Source organism: Haliotis asinina, chromosome 4 (assembly GCF_037392515.1).
Source record: "Haliotis asinina isolate JCU_RB_2024 chromosome 4, JCU_Hal_asi_v2, whole genome shotgun sequence".
Taxonomy (NCBI): domain Eukaryota; kingdom Metazoa; phylum Mollusca; class Gastropoda; order Lepetellida; family Haliotidae; genus Haliotis; species Haliotis asinina.
Genome location: NC_090283.1, coordinates 55,225,439 through 55,245,299, shown reverse-complemented (window position 1 = coordinate 55,245,299; position 19,861 = coordinate 55,225,439). Strand labels below are relative to the sequence as shown.

At 39.3% G+C, this 19,861-nt stretch overlaps 2 protein-coding genes across 3 annotated transcripts; one reads left to right on the top strand and one right to left on the bottom strand.

The window, feature by feature from the left end:
- Positions 1-2,664: 2,664 nt before the first annotated feature.
- LOC137281687 (dnaJ homolog subfamily C member 17-like) lies at positions 2,665-4,606 on the bottom strand. The gene has a single exon (XM_067813086.1). The coding sequence runs from the start codon at positions 4,484-4,486 to the stop codon at positions 3,485-3,487; it is 1,002 nt and encodes a 333-aa protein (XP_067669187.1). The 5' UTR covers positions 4,487-4,606; the 3' UTR covers positions 2,665-3,484.
- Positions 4,607-4,626: 20 nt separating this feature from the next.
- LOC137281688 (transmembrane protein 256 homolog) lies at positions 4,627-14,063 on the top strand. Of its 2 annotated transcripts, XM_067813088.1 has the most exons (4): positions 4,627-5,100; positions 8,172-8,209; positions 11,963-12,043; positions 12,819-14,063. In XM_067813088.1, exons 1-4 carry the CDS (start codon positions 4,908-4,910, stop codon positions 12,960-12,962), a joined length of 456 nt encoding a protein of 151 aa, XP_067669189.1. In that variant the 5' UTR covers positions 4,627-4,907; the 3' UTR covers positions 12,963-14,063. The 2 variants fall into 2 exon arrangements, with proteins under 2 accessions (XP_067669189.1, XP_067669190.1); XM_067813089.1 differs by lacking the exon at positions 8,172-8,209 and having other exon boundaries at positions 4,809-5,100.
- The last annotated feature ends 5,798 nt before the right edge of the window (positions 14,064-19,861 follow it).

The following is a 19,861-nucleotide window of genomic DNA, read 5'->3' as shown; positions in this document are numbered from 1 at the left end:
TTTTCAAAAAATTTTATAACTTTAGAGTTTAGTGGTGAATAATGACATTTCATTAGATGAGCAACTGTTCCAATTTTAGGATGTTTAATGAAATATTATTACTGAGACTGAAATTGATGCCTAGGAGTATTCAGTGCTGGACAGTATAATATAATGTGCAGTTCATCACAGACAGATGATGTATGCTAGTATCTGTTACATCTTTCTCTTCCATGACAGCATCCGTTTTCAATGGGCGATCCCTGGTGTGAGGTTCTAAATTTAGTGATTCGGAGTCTACAGTAATAAGGTAATTGTAACAGAAAAGGTTCTGAAAAAGCAAATGTTTACACATTATATAGTATTAACCTATAACTGCTGAAGTTCATCAATGAGACAGAATTGTGCATTATTTTTAAGCCAAACAATACTAGGTAAAGATTGGCTGAGAGAAATATAATGTAGTCCAGTATCCTGCAGGATAAGTTACGCTTGACACTTGATAACAATGGGAAATCAAAATCAGCAATCGAAGAACATAAATTGTATATTACATCATAAAAAATGGTATTTAATTTGCCATCACAACATGATTTTGATTGCAATAACTGTGACACTATAACTTATGAAAATGAATCTCCTAAACATTGACTGCTCTTTTTGATCAGCACTATATGGCAAGCCTTCAGCAAGTACCCATCTTTGATAATCTGTTTCATTTTAATTTTCTGTATCTATCGATGTACATTATTGAAAAACGAACAATGTCTTCTGCATAAATTAGCTTATTAATGAACTATACCTCCTGTGAGTACTCTTCAGCAAAGGGCTGTTCCCACTTTCATTGCAGGGATGGAGAAGCACCACCTATATGCACTGAACCATTAACAAATGTGTCTCACAACTGGGACATTTTGTGTCTTTCTTTAACAAACATATTCCATAACAACAATATTTTTCAATATTATTTTAAGGTTTTAATGAATCATATTGATTTAAAAACAAGGCATCAAGAAGTATGAATGTTTTCATTACCACTGATGGAATAAAATATTTTTTGCATGAGTCCTGAAAAATCCAAATTGAAAGCTTAGCCACGTGTGCCATTTTAAGGAAAGTATACATACAAATCTATATGAAATCCATAGAAATCCATGCAAATTCACACATTTATATAGATATACGCACAATCTAAGCTGATCCTCATGTATTGATAGTATTTTGAAATATCATATTTCATAACACGCAACATAATGAAAAAACGGTTATTGGAAAGAAATATAAATTTGGTAATTCGAGAAAGCAGCATATATATTTTTTCAAATAATTGCAATAAGGTTGAGAGCTGTTATGTTTAGAAAGAGCAATAGCATATGATGTCATTTAAAGAATAAAAAAATAACTTTTCAATCATTTCTCGTCTTGTCATTTCATAAGGACCAAATGTTGATAAATTTCGAAACTAAAGTTTGTTAGTTTCAAATTTAAAACAAATGAAAAACTGAATTACTAAAAGTACCATGCCAATTCTGCACTTTCAACAAAATTGTATGCAGTATGTTTAAATAAATTTCAAATCAAAGCAACTTATGTCAACATGATTATATGATGAGTTACAGAATTGACATTTCCTTCACCTGATCATTCTCCAATTACAGGCAAAGTGAATGGACCTGAGCATCAGGCTCTTGGTTATTATACTTCCATAGTTAAGTTACTAAGTTAATGCACTTTTTCTGTGCCTGCATATGTGTTTGTGGTGGGGAAGAGGGGTTGGTACATATGTGTATAAATAAAGTACAATGGGGATTGGCACCATGTGTCTAATTAGATAAGACTGTACATGCGTCTGCCGGGATGCTTTTTCATAGTGAAATGCCTGTTTATACTCAATACTTTATACTCTGCTGAGATACCCTTCCTCAGCTTGATACAGATACACCACTCATACACACGGCATTCCGTGCAGATTATTCCTTGTTCTAAGCATGTAATATGCCTAGTTCAGAGTGCCACGTGTTGACATTTCTGCATATGGTGAAGCCTGGGATTGACCCACAGACCTGGAAAAATGCTCTACCTACTGGTCCATCTTGTTACAGAGGTCAACAGAGAGCACCTGAGTCCTGAATAGATCAATAGTTGATTATAATCATAAATCTCACCACAAACCACTATGTTTTATGCTGCAATAAGCAATATTCCATCTATATGGCGGCAGTCTGTAAATAATATGTGTATTTACATTGCACCAAACTCCACTCAAGAGGTGAATGCTCATAGCATTAACAGTCAAAGCAGGCATATTATTACTCTGGATAACCCATATGATTGAGTCTGGACCAGCAAATCCAGCAATCAACAGCATTAGCATCGACCTGCGCAACTGAGAACTGATGATCATGATGATATTTGTCAACCAAGTCAGCAAACCTGACCATCCAATCCATTAGTCACTTCTTACGAAAAGAATGGGTTACTGAAGGCCAATATTCTCGGGTCTCATGTGGAAAATAATGGCACGCATTCATGACATGGTACAATCACAAACAAAATATGCACTGATTGTTACCATGATAATCAAAGATACTTCCTGTTGCGACTTGCATGCACGTATGTATTTAACACCACATTCCTCTGACAGTTGCTAATATCTGGACTGAACAAACACAACAATAAGAAACATACATTATAAAATTTCATTTCATGTTTCACTTCAATTTTATCAACATCAGTCTCAAGACTAAACACTGAGGTAAAACAACAGAGCAGTTAGTCCATCAATCGCTCCAGCATGAGCCACTGTGAAAAAGCATGCTGAGCTTTAAAAATCACAAATTGGTTTAGGAAAATACAGCATGTAAAGTCAACTTTATAAGACATTTATCATCCCCTTCAGCAGCTAAAATCGCAACAAGTTGAACCAGTTTACATTCTGACAGGAAGATGTCTCAAACATATCCGTTAAATAACAACTGCATTCAACATCTAAGTTCATGTGCCATGTGAACTGCCTTGATCTTTCTGTCATGTACTTTTCATGCACTTATTTAAGTTTTAAAATCTGCTGCAGTCCTGATCAGCATGACCATGGACACCCTAGACTATGTCTAAAGAAGCACTGTAAATCTCACCCACCACATTCTGGAACACATGCTGTGGGCCCCCTGCACTAAGACTTCGCAGTGCTAAGAAGATCATAACCCCAATACTTTCACATAGGTGTATGAGTGAAATATGACTTATACCTTGCTGTAACAGGGTGGTGGAAAATTTACATTGGTATTCCTTGAACACATACATCCTGATCATATACAGTACACTAAGTGAGATCAACATGAGAAAATCTACACTAATCTTTTCTCTCTTGACCATGTTTACAATAAACATGTTGGATTTTCTTTTGTTAATCATGTGAATGTCATTGTTATGACTGATCTAACAAAAAGTGACTTCCTTTCCTGAGCATTCACAACATGATGTTCTGACTAACAAAGTTAACAAATCATGATTCTTCATCTTCTCTTTGCATCTGTTCAATAAGTCTCTTCCTCTCCTCTGCTTGCCGCATCTTCATTAAAACTAAGCTTTCAAAATCTCTCTCATAGCTCGTTTGGGGTATAAAACTTGTTTGCTTGGGCTTTTCTGGAACTGTGGTGAAAGAAACACTATCACTTTCTGTGGAAAATGAAGGCATTTGAGCATTTGCATAATCATGTGACAGATTCACAGTCTCATAAGTTGGCGTTTCAGGTTTTCCAGATAACCATTTCAAAGTCAAAGGATTCTCTTGTAAACCTCTTTCATTCTTAAAAGCCATATCTGCCGCTCTTGGAGATTTATACTCAACTATGGCACGTCCATTCTTGGTTCCTGAAATAACAAGAGCACTCACTTCTCCATATTTTCCAAACATAGCACGTAGCATTCCATGTGAATATCCACCATTTCTGTCATCACGCTTCTCTGCTGACCACGTGACCTTCAGTTTGGGTGAAACAGTTGAAATTTCTTCCCCTTTATTCGCTTTTGTGTTCTGAATATTTTCCAAGGCTTCTTCTCTATCTTTTCTTAACTGTTCCTTTAAATACTCCTGCTCTTGTTCAAGAAGTGAAGAGCCCTGTTTTCTTAATCTTTCAATTTCTGCTTCTAAATTTTTCTGAGCCCGGAAATCGTCTGCTTTCTGGTCTTGAGACGCTCGTTCTCTTGCTTCCAAATCTTCTTTGAACTTTTTTCTCTTGCTGTCAAGTACTTTGTGGCGTTCCTCGGCCGCTTTCTTGGCCTTTCTCGTCTTATCATAAGCAGCTCTTGCAGCAACATCACAGAGGATCTCCAGAGCTTTAGAAAGTCTCTGAAACTCATTGGCCGCATCTGGATTGTCCGGATTTTTATCAGGATGGCATTTCAAGGCTGTTTTTCTGTAGGCCTTCACCAATTCTTTTTCGGTGGCATCTTCTCCAACTCCGAGCAAACGATACAGATCTGTTTTGTTCAAATCAAGCGCCATGTTTTCTTCCTATCAATATATAAACACGCTACTGCGTTAGCGAGTAACACACAATAGTCACACGAACGTGCAAAACTGTGACAAAACGTTTCATTCCCGGAAGTTCTCATTTCCATTGTTTCACATACCCGAGAGTGCATAAAGGGAGATAATTGATTCACTCGCGAACTTACGTGGCTATTATCATTTTAGTAAGTGTAATGCATTGCGAGAAAAACACCTTTAAGTGCTACCTGTTAACGATGTCGGGATTTCGCTCGAAACAAACAACAGCAAACTAAGTTTGCTAGTACTTCTGGGAAATGTTGAATAATTTAGAGTTGTCTCCCTTATACAATCACTGTTTGCACAAAGTTATCCACGACAGTCTGTCTTATCTTCCTTGAAACCGTGTGGACTTTGTTGTCTGCTCGACTAGAGCATGGCTGAAGTTTTGAAAGCCACCCAGGGCCTGCTTTCGACAGTTTATAGTTATATTCCAGGATTGCCATCATCTAAAGAGGTCGAGAAGGTCATAATTCGAGAGATTGAAATGCCCCGACCAAGTGCATTCTATCGCCTCGCCGGCTTGTCAGGTGCCATCGCCGTAGCGATGGGAGCGTACGGCGCTCACGGTGGGCCTTTTGACTTCTTAGCATTTTCATTCTGCAGATATTAGCCTTATGCTGAAATGTCCTCGTTTGTGAGTTTTCAGACGCCTATTTCGATTTCATGTCAGTTACTTATTAAAGACAACTCTATCACAATCATGAGCCATCATCCAAGTACGTGTAGGACACTTCTCGCCTATTTACAACACCAGAGACCATATAATAGCACAGACCACACAGCAAGAGTATACACAGCTGTCCAAAAATGGATGACGTCCGAAAACACATAATCCGATGATATTGATGATCAGTAACTCGCATGGGTAAGAGTTCCCCACACCCCCAAATCAAAAGCCAAAATTACAGACTGACATGCATGCCTGAACTTAAATATGCATTCAATAAACTAGAGCAGGTATAAAAAAACAATCATTGAACTAATTTTAGTGTTGGATTATACACTAGGAAATGTTGACACACACACACGCACACGCACACACACACACACACGTTCAGCTACTATTATTACATACTCCAAATCTGATGTTTGATACGCCACATGGGTACAATGTATGAAGTCCATTTCTGGTGTCCAATGCAGTGATGTTCGTGGAATATTGCTAAAAGTGGTGTACTCACTCACTCACTCACTCACTCACTCACTCACTCACTCACTCACTCACTCACTCACTCACTCACTCACTCACTCACTCACTCACTCACTCACTGCAACAGACCTTAATGTTCAGTTTGTTTCAGCTGCAGTTCTTTGTAAACATCTTGACTAGAATATACAGCAAGTAATTTGGAATAAAGTAAGAAATTTTATTAAATACCCTTCAGACAAATTAGAAGATATTTGTTGGGTTAATATCCAAGGCATCTGAAAGGATACTTTTACAAATGTAGGTTTCCAAGGTAGTATGTAGGGCTGTGATGATTCATCAAACTACCAGTGGACTGCAATTGTTGACTAGCAATTAATCAGTGGTAGAAACCACATTGATAGTATGTGTGATAATCGATAGATTAGAAATTCACTTCCGTTGATAAATGTGTAGTGCAAAATACTGGAAGTATCTTTTTCGTTCACTTTGATTTAGAGTCATATCATAGAATACGAAAATTCAATATTAATTATAACCATTACACGCAATACATTAGCTTTCAGTTATTAGAAAAATATAAATATAGAATATTTTTTCTATCATGTATCAGTAATAGCTTAGTCAAAAGTAATTAACTCACCTCTTAGACATGCTATGGAAAAAGGTGCAAATTATGTCTGTACAATTCCACAGATGTTCAAGATAAATCCTTGCTCAAGGTATCAAGATTAGACAAACCTTTCAGTAAGACAAGAGTTACGACAAGACAGTTTAATAAACTGATCTGATTGGGTAAACATGACATCACCAATATTAAAATAACATTATGCAAACGCCAATTGAGGATAGTTAAGATCTAGCCCCGAGTAAGCAGTTTGTAAATGTGCCAACAAGATTAATGCCTCTTAGAACAGGTTTAAAGATTAAATACTCCCTCTGTGTGGTCATTTAAGTTGCTTTTGTGGGACACACCCCATTCTGTATATTCTGTATTTCACTGGCTATTATTGGACACACCCATTTTTGTATTAGTCAACCAATCGTAACCTTTGTATTGTTTCAGTTTTTAGTTAAATGGTCACTAACTCCATTTGTTCAGCAGTAGGGTTAAACTCCCAGCACAGGTCAGTTCTAGCCCTCAGATCACAGCTGTATCGACTCTCCCTGGCCACCCATGTTATTCTGTTCTTGTAAGTAAAATCGTGATTAGCTTCTTGTGCCTTCGGACTCTTTGCTGAGAGGTCCCCCAAGCAGACCAGCACGCCACTTAGGAACCCTCACTTGGACCCAAGGCCCACATAATAGTTACCTTGTTACCGTTTAAACACACTTGATCTGGGTTTCAAGTTTCTATTACTGAAAGAGACTGAAACTACATCAGCTTGTTTTTATTTCATATAAACTATACATTCATTTGGGAAATGACTTCTGTTGAGACAAATCGGGGAGAAGAGAACTATTGCGTTAGTGTTGCAACAGACTGTGGCTATAGTTGTTTCCCCCTTGATAGTCACCTGAAGTAGTATGAATCCATCTAACCCTGTTGTAAAGAGTAGTATGCACGAGTACAGTGGAAGCTGTCTAATCCTGAGGAAATAATCCATTTTAATTTTTAGAGAATGTGCCGGTTTGCAGAGCTTGTTATAAATGTACAAGCCATGAAAGGGACTTTATTTTATACCAGTGTTGACAGCTTGCTTGAAATAGACATATGCCAGTTTTGACAGCTTCCACCGCAGTGATAAGTAGCAGTCTATGCTGTTGAGGTAAGGTGGAGTTATGAAACAAGCCACCAAGTGATCATATGATATTCATGGGACCTACTCCAACCCAGAATCCCTCCAACAGCAACACTCTCAAAACATTAGTCATGGCTGTAGCTGATGTTTTGGCGCAAACTAAAGATTTCTCACAAGCTGTGAAATGCCCAAATCCTGCTGTACTTTTAATGTAGAGTTAAATAGGTTTGACGCTTTGAATTACATTTTAAACTAACAGATCAGTGAATGTCTTAGGTAGACTAGGCCTTCAGCAACCCATGCTTGCAATAAAAGGTGATTATGCTTGTCATAAGAGGCGACTAACAGGATCGGGTGGTGAGGTTTGCTGTCTTGGTTGACACGTTTTCAGTTCCCAATTGTGCAGATTGATGCTCATGCTGTTGATCACTGGATTGTCCTGTCCAATGTACATGCCGCTGCCATATAGCTTGATTACTGTTGAGTGCGGCGTTAAACTAAATTCACTCAATCACTCTAAACTAACATGCAACACAGTAATTCACAGACACTTTGACGGAAGGGTGTCAGGGTGATTGATAGATGTGAAAAATACGGATAGTTGACTTTGAGAATATCAAAACTGTAAATTTGCTAACTGAAGAAATGAATGATAAATTTGTGAGTGTTACTTTCAACATTTTCTACTCGAAAATTTATTGTCATGTCATAATACTCACACGGTCATTGTGTATTGTTCATATTTCAGTTTTCCGTCCAAGCGATGCTGATGAAAGGTTAAAAGAGGTAAATGTAATAGTTCATTAACCAATTTGAAGTGCCTAGCAGGGGTGGAAATAACTTTAAAATTGCTAGTGTACTCTGGTACAGTGACACATGTAGTGAGTGAGTGAGTGAGTTTAGTTTTACGTCGCACTTAGCAATATTCCAACATGTAGCATCAATAGCCTTGAGAATCTTTCCCTGATATGATTTTCTTGTTGATTTTTTAATCAAGCAACATAATATGGAAAGTCAACTACTATGGAAAGTCAACTGGACACTGGTATAGCATGATATACAATTTTGTTCGCCAGACAGACAAAATAACCCACTTGACTGGGACGTTTTGCAATGGGTTATTTCCACCCCTGTCTACCTATGAAGATATGGGATGGTTTGTTTGTTGCTGACTCATCCAGATCCGAGGTAGAATAGGTCTTCATCAATGCATGCTTGCCATAAAAGGCGACCATGCTTGTCGTATGTGGCAACTAACAGGATCAGGTAGTCAGACTCGCTGACCTGGTTATCATCGGTGCCCAGTAGCACAGATTGATATTCATGCTGTTGATCACTGGGTTGTCTCATCAAGACTTGATTATTTACAGACCGCTGCCATGTAGCTGGAATTGTTGATGAGTTCAGCGTAAAACTGAACTCACTCACTAATGGGATCGGGTGGTCAGACTTGCTGACTTGGTTGACACGTCATCGGTTCCCAATAGCGCAGATTGATGCTCATGTTGTTGGTCACTGGATGGCCATGTAGCTGAAATATTACAGAGTGCCGCGTAAAACTAAACTCTCACACGCATGCACGCACGCACTCACGCACACTCACACACACACACACACACACACACACACACACACACACACACACACACACACTCACACTCACACTCACACTCACACTCACACACACACACATACACACACACTCTCTCTCACTCTCACTTATTACACGGGCAGCATTTACATTTCAAGGTACTCAAAGGGGTGGTGGGGTAGCCTAGTGGTTAAAGCATTTTCTTGTCATGCCAAGGCCCTGGGTTCGATTCCCCACTTGGGTACAATGTGTGAAGCCCATTTCTGGTGTCCCCCGCAATGACATTGCTGGAATATTGCTAGAAATGGCGTAAAACCATACTCACTCACTCAGGGCTGTCATCCAGTTGGTTGTATGATTCTTTAGAAAGCAGAATGACATATTCTTCATAATAGTTGCTTATAAGTGCTTTGAAACATGATAAAGAGGAGCACCTATTAAAAATGTGGTTAAAAATCCAGATTTTGGGAACAGAGTTGGATAATAGTAACAAGCAGTTAATACAGGGGTTTATGGGATGAGAAAACCTGTGTCCTATTCACATAGAAACTGACAACAGATGCAATGAAATTGATTAGTGCAGCCAGTGCAAAAACATGCAAATACTTCCAGTACAAATTTCGATCAAGCAACAGTAAGTTAACCCTGAGTCTACCGCTATCTGGGCTGTGGTATCATTTGCAAGTTAATTTGGTGAAACAATGTGATGATCATGATACACAACATAATAACAGTAATTGAACCACAGCAATATTACATCATAGTATTAATAATAGTCTGGGACTCCCAGTTTGTATTCAGGACCCCTGAAAATTAAGAGTATGAGTCTCAGGGACCCTCAAATACAGGACTCAAGTCCTGGGACCTAGATATTCAAAGCTCTCTTAGTGCTAAGGTAGTCATAAGTGACATACATTAACTTATGACTATCTTAGCGCTGAGAGAGCTTAAAAAATCTAGGCCCTGGTTAATACACCAACTTCTACTGTTTACTGTCAAATATCTGCCATACAATGCATACACAACTGTATGCATGTCATTTGAAGTAGTAGAAGGCACTTGTAAAGATTACTGTTTCCAAGGAATTCGAAAAGTGCAGAATACAAATTGCAATATGGCTTCATACAATGACAAGGGATGGGGTAGCCTTGTGGTTAAAGTGTTAGCTGGTCATGCCGAAGACTGGGATTTGATTCCCACGTGGATATAATAGCAGTGTAATCTTGTTCATGATTTAGATATTTAACAAGCTTATAATCAAAACTTACATTCTTTTTGTGATGTGTTTTAACCCGTAAAGATGCGGTTTAGAATAGGCCTTCAGCAACCCATGCTTGCAATAAAAGGTGACTTTGCTTGTCATAAGAGGCTACGAACGAGATCGGGTGGTCAGGCTTGCTGACTTGGTTGACACATGTCATCGGTTCCCAATTGTACTGATCGATGCTCATTATGATCACTGGATTATCTGTTCCAGACTTGATTATTTACAGACTGCTGCCATATAGCTGGAATATTGCTGAGTGCGTTGTAAAACTCAACTCACTCACTCACTCCCTTGTTTTAACAAGAACGTGACAGTGTTTACAACAGGTTTTGTACGAGTGAGTGCAGAAACAAAATTGTAAGTAGGTAGTACAAACTGTTTGCGCATACAATCTTGAATCATTTCCAAATCTATTGTTGTTCTATATGAAATGTTTTAAGGTACATTTGATAATTAAGTGGATCAAAATCTATGCTTCCAAAACACATGCAAAATATATTTTACGAGTTTTCATTATTTTTGTGTGTGAAAAACACAGGTTCTGCATTAATGCTAACACTGATATGATGTAAAGTAATTTTTTGTGTTGGGATATTGCTTGATTTTAATTAGATCGGAATATTTTTTTAAAAGTTTGCAAACATGATCCATGTGAAACTTCCTTGTGCAACACTGGAAGACTCACAATTGGAAAAAACTCTGAATGATGAATGGATGTGCTTTCCCAGTTTTCTCTTTTTAAAAAAATACAGTATTATTCCACTGGATTAAAGTAATATGACAAGGTTTTCTTAAACAAATACGATTTCTAAATGTCCCTAGGCATACTGGAACTGACCCTAGTTGTATATAATTTTAACCATCCCATTAGCACCGGAGATTTTCCACCTCAGTCATTTGCTTCCTTCCCCATCCTCTGTCCCTCCCCAAACTCTTAGTTCTCCATACCTCCTGCTCAGCTGGTGACCCTTTCAACCCATTTAGTTACTTCTAGCAAGTATTGGAACTCACACTGCCCCAGATTACCCCAGGGATCTGTAAACACAAACTTCTATCAGTATGGAAATTTAGATCTAATAACAAAATGATTGTCTCAAGATCTGATTCTATGTGTATAAAGAGTTGCCAGAATGTTGTTTTCTGGGGATATTCTTTATAATTGCAGCAATCTGTTCGAGGTATTCTCAAAAATGCCACACAGTAGTTGTGGAAATACTGACATGATGTGGATGAAAGGAAGGGAGATAACTCCATCAGTCTTGTCAATCTCCTCACACTGAATGTTTCTTCACCAACAAAATGAAGCTACATGTAATATCAACACCTTTATAATAAGACATATTTCTCATATAATCCATGCAAAGAAAATCTAAATGTGTTTGATCACAGACTTATATTAATCACTTCTTCAATGGCCATTTTAGAGGTTGATTTGATGAAGAATGATGACAATTTTTATGGATGTACAACTTCTGTTATTCTGTGACAGGCAACACTTCAGCATAGATTCTCATATCATTGTCAAGCAAGAGATGACATAAGAATCTGTGCTGAAAGAAAGAAAGAAAGAAGAAGTTGTTTATAGAAGTTGCATAAAATTGTCATCATTCTTCACAAAATTGATGATTACAAATTCAGCTGTGAATGTGTTTTTCAACTCGACATCATCTTGCTGTTTCAGACTTTCAGAACTGGTTACATGATTCATCTAGTTCACTCCGTGGCTCTGATGGGGACTCCCATGGCCCGCAGACCCGTGCTGGTAAGTTGAACAGCCTTTGTAGTCTTGGGAATGTAGTCACTGTATATTCTCAAGTTGCATCAAAGCATTTATCACTATCTTTGTAGTAGTATAACGCTTCACTTTACACAAACAAGTCTCTTGAAATTGTAGTAAAATAACCTCACCTACCTGCCTACGTGCCTACGTGCCTACGTGCCTAGCCTAGTCTACAGGTAATAGGCCAACATAGGATCCATACATTGGCCCTTTCTTTCAGATTCCAAACATCGCAAACCAGCACTTAATCCTATGGTTAAGGTGACATCCCACACCAACACTTTATCCCATGTTTCAGATGACATCCCATACCAACACTTTATCCCACGTTTCAGATGACATCCCAAACCAACACTTTGTCCCACGTTTCAGATGACATCCCAAACCAACACTTTGTCCCATGTTTCAGATGACATCCCAAGCCAACACTTTATCCCACGTTTCAGATGACATCCCAAACTAACGCTTTATCCCATGTTTCAGATGACATCCCAAACCAACGCTTTGTCCCATGTTTCAGATTCCATGACATCCAAAACCAATATTTTCTGTGTCAGAGTTTATAATAAATGCTTAGCCTTATGTTTCTGGTCCCATGTTAACTGCCTCAAATGCTTTATCCAATGTTCCTGATTCTAAGACAATCATCACTAACAATTTATCCCCTGTCTCAGGGGGAATCTTTACAAGCCCTACTGACATCTTCTATGTTCTAGATTCCATGACAGCCCCCAGAAATGATGTATCTATATTTCAGGTGGGCTCACTAATGGCAATGGGCACTCTGTTGTTCTCTGGGAGCTGCTACTACCACGCCCTGAGTGGAAACACATCAATCCGATACGTCACCCCCTACGGTGGAATGATGATTATCTTTGCCTGGCTGGCCATGGCATTGTAACCCCAATCAAACCCCACACCTGAAACCCCTGACAACCCCCCTCCCACCACACGCACGCACGCACTTCTCTACACCTTCCCCCACCCATACATCCTTACACACCCACACTCCTCAAACCTCACTCTGCTGCAGCCCCACATACCCCAATACCACTTGGGCCCCACTCACTCCACCTTCATTCCACAACAACTCTAAAGCCCCACCCCACACCAACCACATTAAACAACACTTACACCTCTCAAAGCCACTCCACTGCAGCCACACGTACCCCAACACCACTTCAGCCCCTCTCACCCATCCTCACCCACATTCCACAACAAAAATTGAGCCCTACCCCACACCAACCACATTCCACAACACTTACACCCCTGAAACCCCACTCCGCTACAACACCACATGACCCAACACTGCCTAAGCCCCACCCACCCATCCACCCAGATTCCACAACAACACTAAAGCCCCACCGCACACCAACCACATTCCTAAACCCTTGCACCTCTCAAAGCCACTCCACTGCAGCCACACATTCCCCCCCCAAAACACAATGCGCGCATACGCACACACGCAGTCCATATGGCCTTTCCTCATCTCCACACACCCCACAAATCCCACCCCACAATCTACCCTACAAAATCCAAATGGCCTCTGCCCTGTTAGCTCTACCCCTCCAGACCCCGCAAACCCCACACCCCAAATATACCCAGACCTCACACAGCCACATTGCTTCTTCCCACCCACAACACACACACACACCCTCTTCAACCCTGCTCCCTCCACACACACTCCCCCACACCACCAGTGAGAAGGAAAGCACTGACAGTTTCCTTGTTTAGAAAGACTCATGACCGGAGGAAATAGTCATAGTTATATATATGCCTTGTGGAAGAAATAGCTTTTATGATGTTAACAGTAAATATGTTTGTTTCATTGTTTTTTTTAGATCCAGTAATGTATCGGTTGTGTGCCAAAAGGTTGTCTAACTATAAGTCTGTCTCAAAGTCCGAAAGAAACAATTCATGTTAAGCTGTTATTTTATTTTATTGACACATGTAAAGATTGTTACCTTACATATTAATAAAAGAGTGAACTGTTTGTTATGAAGATGGTGGTCTGGGTTTTTATAGAAACAAATACAATTGTCTTATAAGAGTTCCTCAAAAGAATCTGTAAGCTTTAGACTGTTCCAAAATAGGTTGCTGCAAGTTCTTATGTTTTGGTGTTTTTTGTTTTGTTTTTGTTTGTCGTCTTTTTTATTTCAAGTACATATTCAAGTCCATGGCTTTAAAATATCTGGTTTAGCAGTTATAGTCTAAATAATGTCTCAATTCATTTTAATTCACTTCCACACCCAGAACATAAGAAAGGTAGTTACTGACATTTATATGTCATTGCTGTAAATGTCTATAATTATAGCCTCAAAATGCATAATCAAAAATCTGTTTCCCATAGACTGAATAAATTGGAGTGTATTAATAGAAGTGGGTGTATTATGAGATGATGAACATGTACAGTTTGTGAGTGGTTGTTGTCAACAGTTTTCAAAAATAAAGAAGTACTACATGGATAGTTTTTGTGCTGCTGTGGATTGTTTCTGAACTGTATGGATTGTTTCTGAACTGTATGGATTGTTTCTGAACTGTATGGATTGTTTCTGTACAACATGAATTGTTTCTGTAATCCTGCATCACATTACTGTAAGCCTGCAGCACAGAGTTCCCCATCTTGATATGATGCATTAATGCATTATTGCACTGCATTTTTGTACCAGGTTATTTCGCTTCTGACCTGTGGTAAATTTATCAACTTCACTGCTATGTCACCTATAGACATTTCCAAAAACACATTGAATTTTAGATCAAGACTTGGTTATCTGACTTTAATGGAGTCATGTTAATGGGACTGCGTTAACATTTATAATGTTTTCTTCTTCCTCTTCTTTTTCTTCTTCTTCTTTCTCTTCTTCGTCTTTATCTTCATCTTCTTCTTCTTCTTCGTCTTTATCTTCATCTTCTTGACCCATGAAGATCTGGGGTAGAATAGGTCTTCAGCAAGTGATGCTTGCCACATAAGGTGACTATGCTTGTCATTAGAGGCAACTAAGGGGATCGGGTGCTCAGGCTTGCTGAGTTGATTGACACATGTCATCTGATTGATGTTCATGCTGATGATCACTGGATTGTCTCGATTGACTCGATTATTTACAGACCACCGCCATATAGCTGAAATATTGCTGAGTGTGGTGTAAAACTCAACTCACTCACACACTATTCTGCTTCTTTGTGTTTGCTTCTTAACTCAATACTTCAGCCATACAACTATGAGATAATAAATACTGCACCAGGGATTGATATCTATCTACAAAAATATCCCTTCATTCATTCATTCATTCCACTGATTTAGGTGATTTCTGTTTTTGTTTGTTTTCTTGTTTGTTGTTTCTTTTCATTTTCTAGCATTTCACTTGTGTGTGTGCGTGCGTGCGTGTTTGTGTGTTAGTATGTTTCCTGATATTCTTGGAAGTGGATGGGTGGATTACGTATGTCATTTTACTTTCCTCTTAATTCAATTTTGGGATAATATAAAACCTTTCTTCCAGAGACTCACACCAGGGAGCTATAACCATAACCCATACCTTGTAAATTGTAATAATAATTCATCAGTCTGTGATACTTTTATGTGAACATCGACACAAGAATTCGCAGTCTGGGAAATGTAGAATGTATCGTACAGTACTACATGAGAAGGAATGAATGGAATGGAATTCCTCTTTTTTTCTGATGGGAGAAATCAGCGCTCTGCCTACTCGGTCATGGAAGGGTCTATTTGTCGGTTAGTGACACTGATAGATATAATGACACGGAAATAAAGTCGTAAGTGAGTAATAGCGTTTGTAATAGATCACCAGCGAGCTTGGGTACCACAGTGCCTGATTTGATTTTGGAACCGACCATCTGAAATTCTGGAGGGATCGGATTTCCTTTTTATAAAGAAAATGCTCGAAAAAGATAATGTTGCATCATCAAGAGTTACCAAAAAAATGTTTCGGGGACTTTTTGAGCTTTGAAAAAAATTGTTGTGATTAAAGGGAAAGCATGTTCAGTTTCTGTTTTTTTAAAGAGTAATGAGTCTGAAAAAAAAATGCAAAAATAATCATTGTCCTTAAAAACCAAACACAGGCCCCCACTTCCCTAATATGACCATTTAAAAAACATTTCACATTTGTTGGGAACATTTGATGGAGCTCGTGTTAGGACATATTTGTTATTGTGTCGACTCATTTTTGACACCCATATTTCCCTTTACATCTATACCATAATTGTGTGTGTATGATTATTTTGAACCCTCGGGTGCGCCATACGTTGATTTCAGAAATGCACGTGCGACGATCAAAGGCGAGTAGCTGTCTGTCATTAAGCAAACTTTTATGTTAAGTTTTAAAAGAACGTTTTACACCTCGATGACCTATAAAACAGTTTTTGTTGTTGGAGGGGTCTGTTTGTCGGTTGGTGGCACTAACAGATATAATGACACGGAAATGAAGTCGTAGGGGAGTAATAGCGTTTGTAACAGAGGCGACTAACAGGATTGGGTGGTCAAGTTAGCTAACCTGGTTGACACATGTCATCGGTTCCCAACCCTGACTCTCCTCACTGACTGAATCATTAGACTTCTCTTGTGTTCAGTGGATGGTCGTGGAAACGTGGTACAACGTGGTCCAGGAAGGCATTGTATCGTTGTCCATTCATATTTTGTCTGATCTTCACAAAGGTCAAGTTAACAGTTATAGTTGCTGCAAGATATACCGTTGTACATATGCAGTGTTTCTTAGGCGCCAAACACCCGCCACTGATTAGAACTGATCTTCAGTAACCAATACTTACGCCTCAGTCGTAAGAGGCCAGACACGGATTAGAACAGATCTTCTGTAACCAATACTTACGCCTCAGTCGTAAGAGGCCAGACACGGATTAGAACTGATCTTCAGTAACCAATACTTACGCCTCAGTCGTAAGAGGCCAGACACGGATTAGAACTGATCTTCAGTAACCATTACTTACGCCTCAGTCGTAAGAGGCCAGACACGGATTAGAACTGATTTTCAGTAACCAATACTTACGCCTCAGTCGTAAGAGACCAGACACGGATTAGAACTGATTTTCAGTAACCAATACTTACGCCTCAGTCGTAAGAGGCCAGACACGGATTAGAACTGATTTTCAGTAACCATTACTTACGCCTCAGTCGTAAGAGGCGACTCACGAGACCGGGGCTCGCTGACTTGGTTGACACATATCATCGTATCGATCACATATCATCCCAACTGTATAAACAAATGCTCATGGTGTTGATCATTGGATTGTCTTATCCAGACCTGATTATTTATAGACCGCCATATAGCTGGAATATTGCTGAATGCGGCGTTTACCAACATATAATGGAAACCGTCCTTCCGTCCGACCTGTCGTCTTAACGTTAAATTCCAGTGACGTCGGGCTTAATACCTGGGCCTAGATTTTCAAAGCTCTCTTATTGCTAAGATAGTCATAAATTAATGTGAATGTATGGGACTTGCGACTATCGTAGCGCTAAGAGAGCTCCGAAAATCTAGGCCCTGGGACCACTTGCACGGAGCGATCTTAGCGTGTACACAATCGTACCTCGCGTTCATCAACGTTGACTTACGACAGTCGTAGCGTTAAGATCGATTTATGCCAGTCGGCACTGCTGGTGAAGCTTTGTGTTTTGGGGATCACTACGGACGACTGCTTAACTTCCCATACCCAAAAGGCGACTGTGCTTATCGTAGGAGGCGACTAAAGTCAGACTTGCTAACCTGGTTGACACATGTCATCGGTTCCCAATTCCACAGATCGGTGCCCATGCTGTTGATCACTGGATTGTCTGGTCCAGAATTATTTTTTTACAGACCGCCGCCATATAACTGAAATATTTCTAAGTGCTGCGTAACATCCCCGCGATTGTAGATTTGAACCCTTATGTTGGATAAACGACAACGTGTGATCTACTCTTCTGCTTGACAGGAACGGATGACGGCCCCTAACGCCACTAGCATGGTGGTGTTTTCTGTCCACTCTGCTGATTGCCGATGGATAACAACACGCATCTCTTGCAATAGCCATTAATATCATACAGTGAGTTTAGATTTACGCCATATAGCTCGAATAATGCTGAGAGCGACGTACAACTAAACGCAATGATGGTATTAACACTAGAATCAACAGCATAAGTTATGATGGGATGAACTTGAAATCATTTAACACTAAATTTTAAAAAAAAATAAACCTAAGCATATTTTTACCCATTTTGTGGCCACTAGAACTGGGTGACTCTGTAAAGAAACAAAAGTTGTTTGAGTTTCAGTATGAACAAAATCACTGCTACACTCATGCACCTAACTTAAGACTCCAGGAGAACCCGAAGCAAAAGTATATAAAAATATATATCCCTGGGAATGGTAAAACTTAAATCGATTTTCAATGAAAACTCGCCGACTTCACCGGAACGAAGTAACGCTGATTTCGTTGAACCCCAAAGTGAGGAAATCGATTGAAAACCTCATATATGTGCCAAGATGTAAACGTGTACATACTAAAATTGTAAATGTTTCGACCATGATATGTGCATAAAAATTAAAAAGGACTCCGGTATACCAGGTGTGAACACTAACCCGAAAGAAGGGATCGACGTAGCTAAGATACTCAGCGTTCACTAACATGGTAGCTAAGGTACATCGCGTTCACTAACATGGTAGCTAAGATACATAGCGTTCGCTAACATGAATACTGTTCATATACTGGCCCAAAATAGAATAGGGATATATGTACATTTTGAAATTATGAATAATGGGCTATTTATTCATTGACACACTGATAAAATATCATGAAATTACCAATATCCCTAACGTATTTTGTCCAGTATATTAATGAACGCTATGTACCTTGGACAGCATCGACGTGTGTGACGTCAAATACACGTAACAGCATGTTAAAAATACAGTGATAAAGAATATTCTCTTTAAAAAAAACCAAAACATGGGGAACAATTCATGTACATCCGAAGTAATTCACATCAATGTTTATAAATAAATATCCCTCACCTGTTACAATTGCTTCGTGGCACTACAACATGAACTGCAACGTTGGCATATGGGATGCTGCGACGTCCGTCATCGTCGTCGCCATAACACCCGCTGACACTTAACCCTTGCCATCACCATCTCATCGCATTTATCTCTAATATCCCCTGTGGGTTTCCATACATTCTCATGTCTGATGCTCATTGAGTTAACGTCACGTATGTAGGCCTCGCGCCATGAACATCGTTACAATATATCCCGTACGTTATACCGTAGGAATATACCGTAACAACATATCATAACATTGTGAACAAGACGGGAAATTTCGGTGTAATAAAATCCGAATTTCGTCTCGCGAGATCGATGGCTTTGTTCGTAAATTGATTAATTGTTGTCACTTTCGATCTTTCGTTGCCATTTCTTTATAGGCGTAATGCTTTAATGACGAGGGCCCGGCTCTTATTTGCTCAGCTAATTAAAGTTCCCAGCTCTCCCGCTTGGCCCGGTCAGCCGTCGAGGGGTGTCCCCACGGGGAGATGACACACAGTTTCATACGGCTATAATCTCGGCATCTCACACCGACGCCATGTTGAAAAGCTGCCAGAAAACAGTCTCGCGGCTGGAGCCGTAAATGTGGGTTGCGTTGTGGCGACGACTACCATAAGGCTAAGAACGTTATTTTCTTTAGCATACGGTTGGTCGGAAATAAAGGTAAATAAGCGATGCACCATAAGAACACGAACAATACCTAAAATAGCGCGGTTTTTTTAAGCTTCAAGATCACGACAATTACATTATTAAG

Coding starts and splice junctions, on each gene's coding strand:
- LOC137281687 (XM_067813086.1), bottom strand. CDS start 4,486: ATGGCGCTTGATTTGAACAAAACAGATCTGTATCGTTTGCTCGGAGTT.
- LOC137281688 (XM_067813088.1), top strand. CDS start 4,908: ATGGCTGAAGTTTTGAAAGCCACCCAGGGCCTGCTTTCGACAGTTTAT. Junction 5,101..8,171: donor GGGAGCGTACGGCGCTCACG/GTGGGCCTTTTG, acceptor TTCATATTTCAG/TTTTCCGTCCAAGCGATGCT. Junction 8,210..11,962: donor CTGATGAAAGGTTAAAAGAG/GTAAATGTAATA, acceptor TTGCTGTTTCAG/ACTTTCAGAACTGGTTACAT.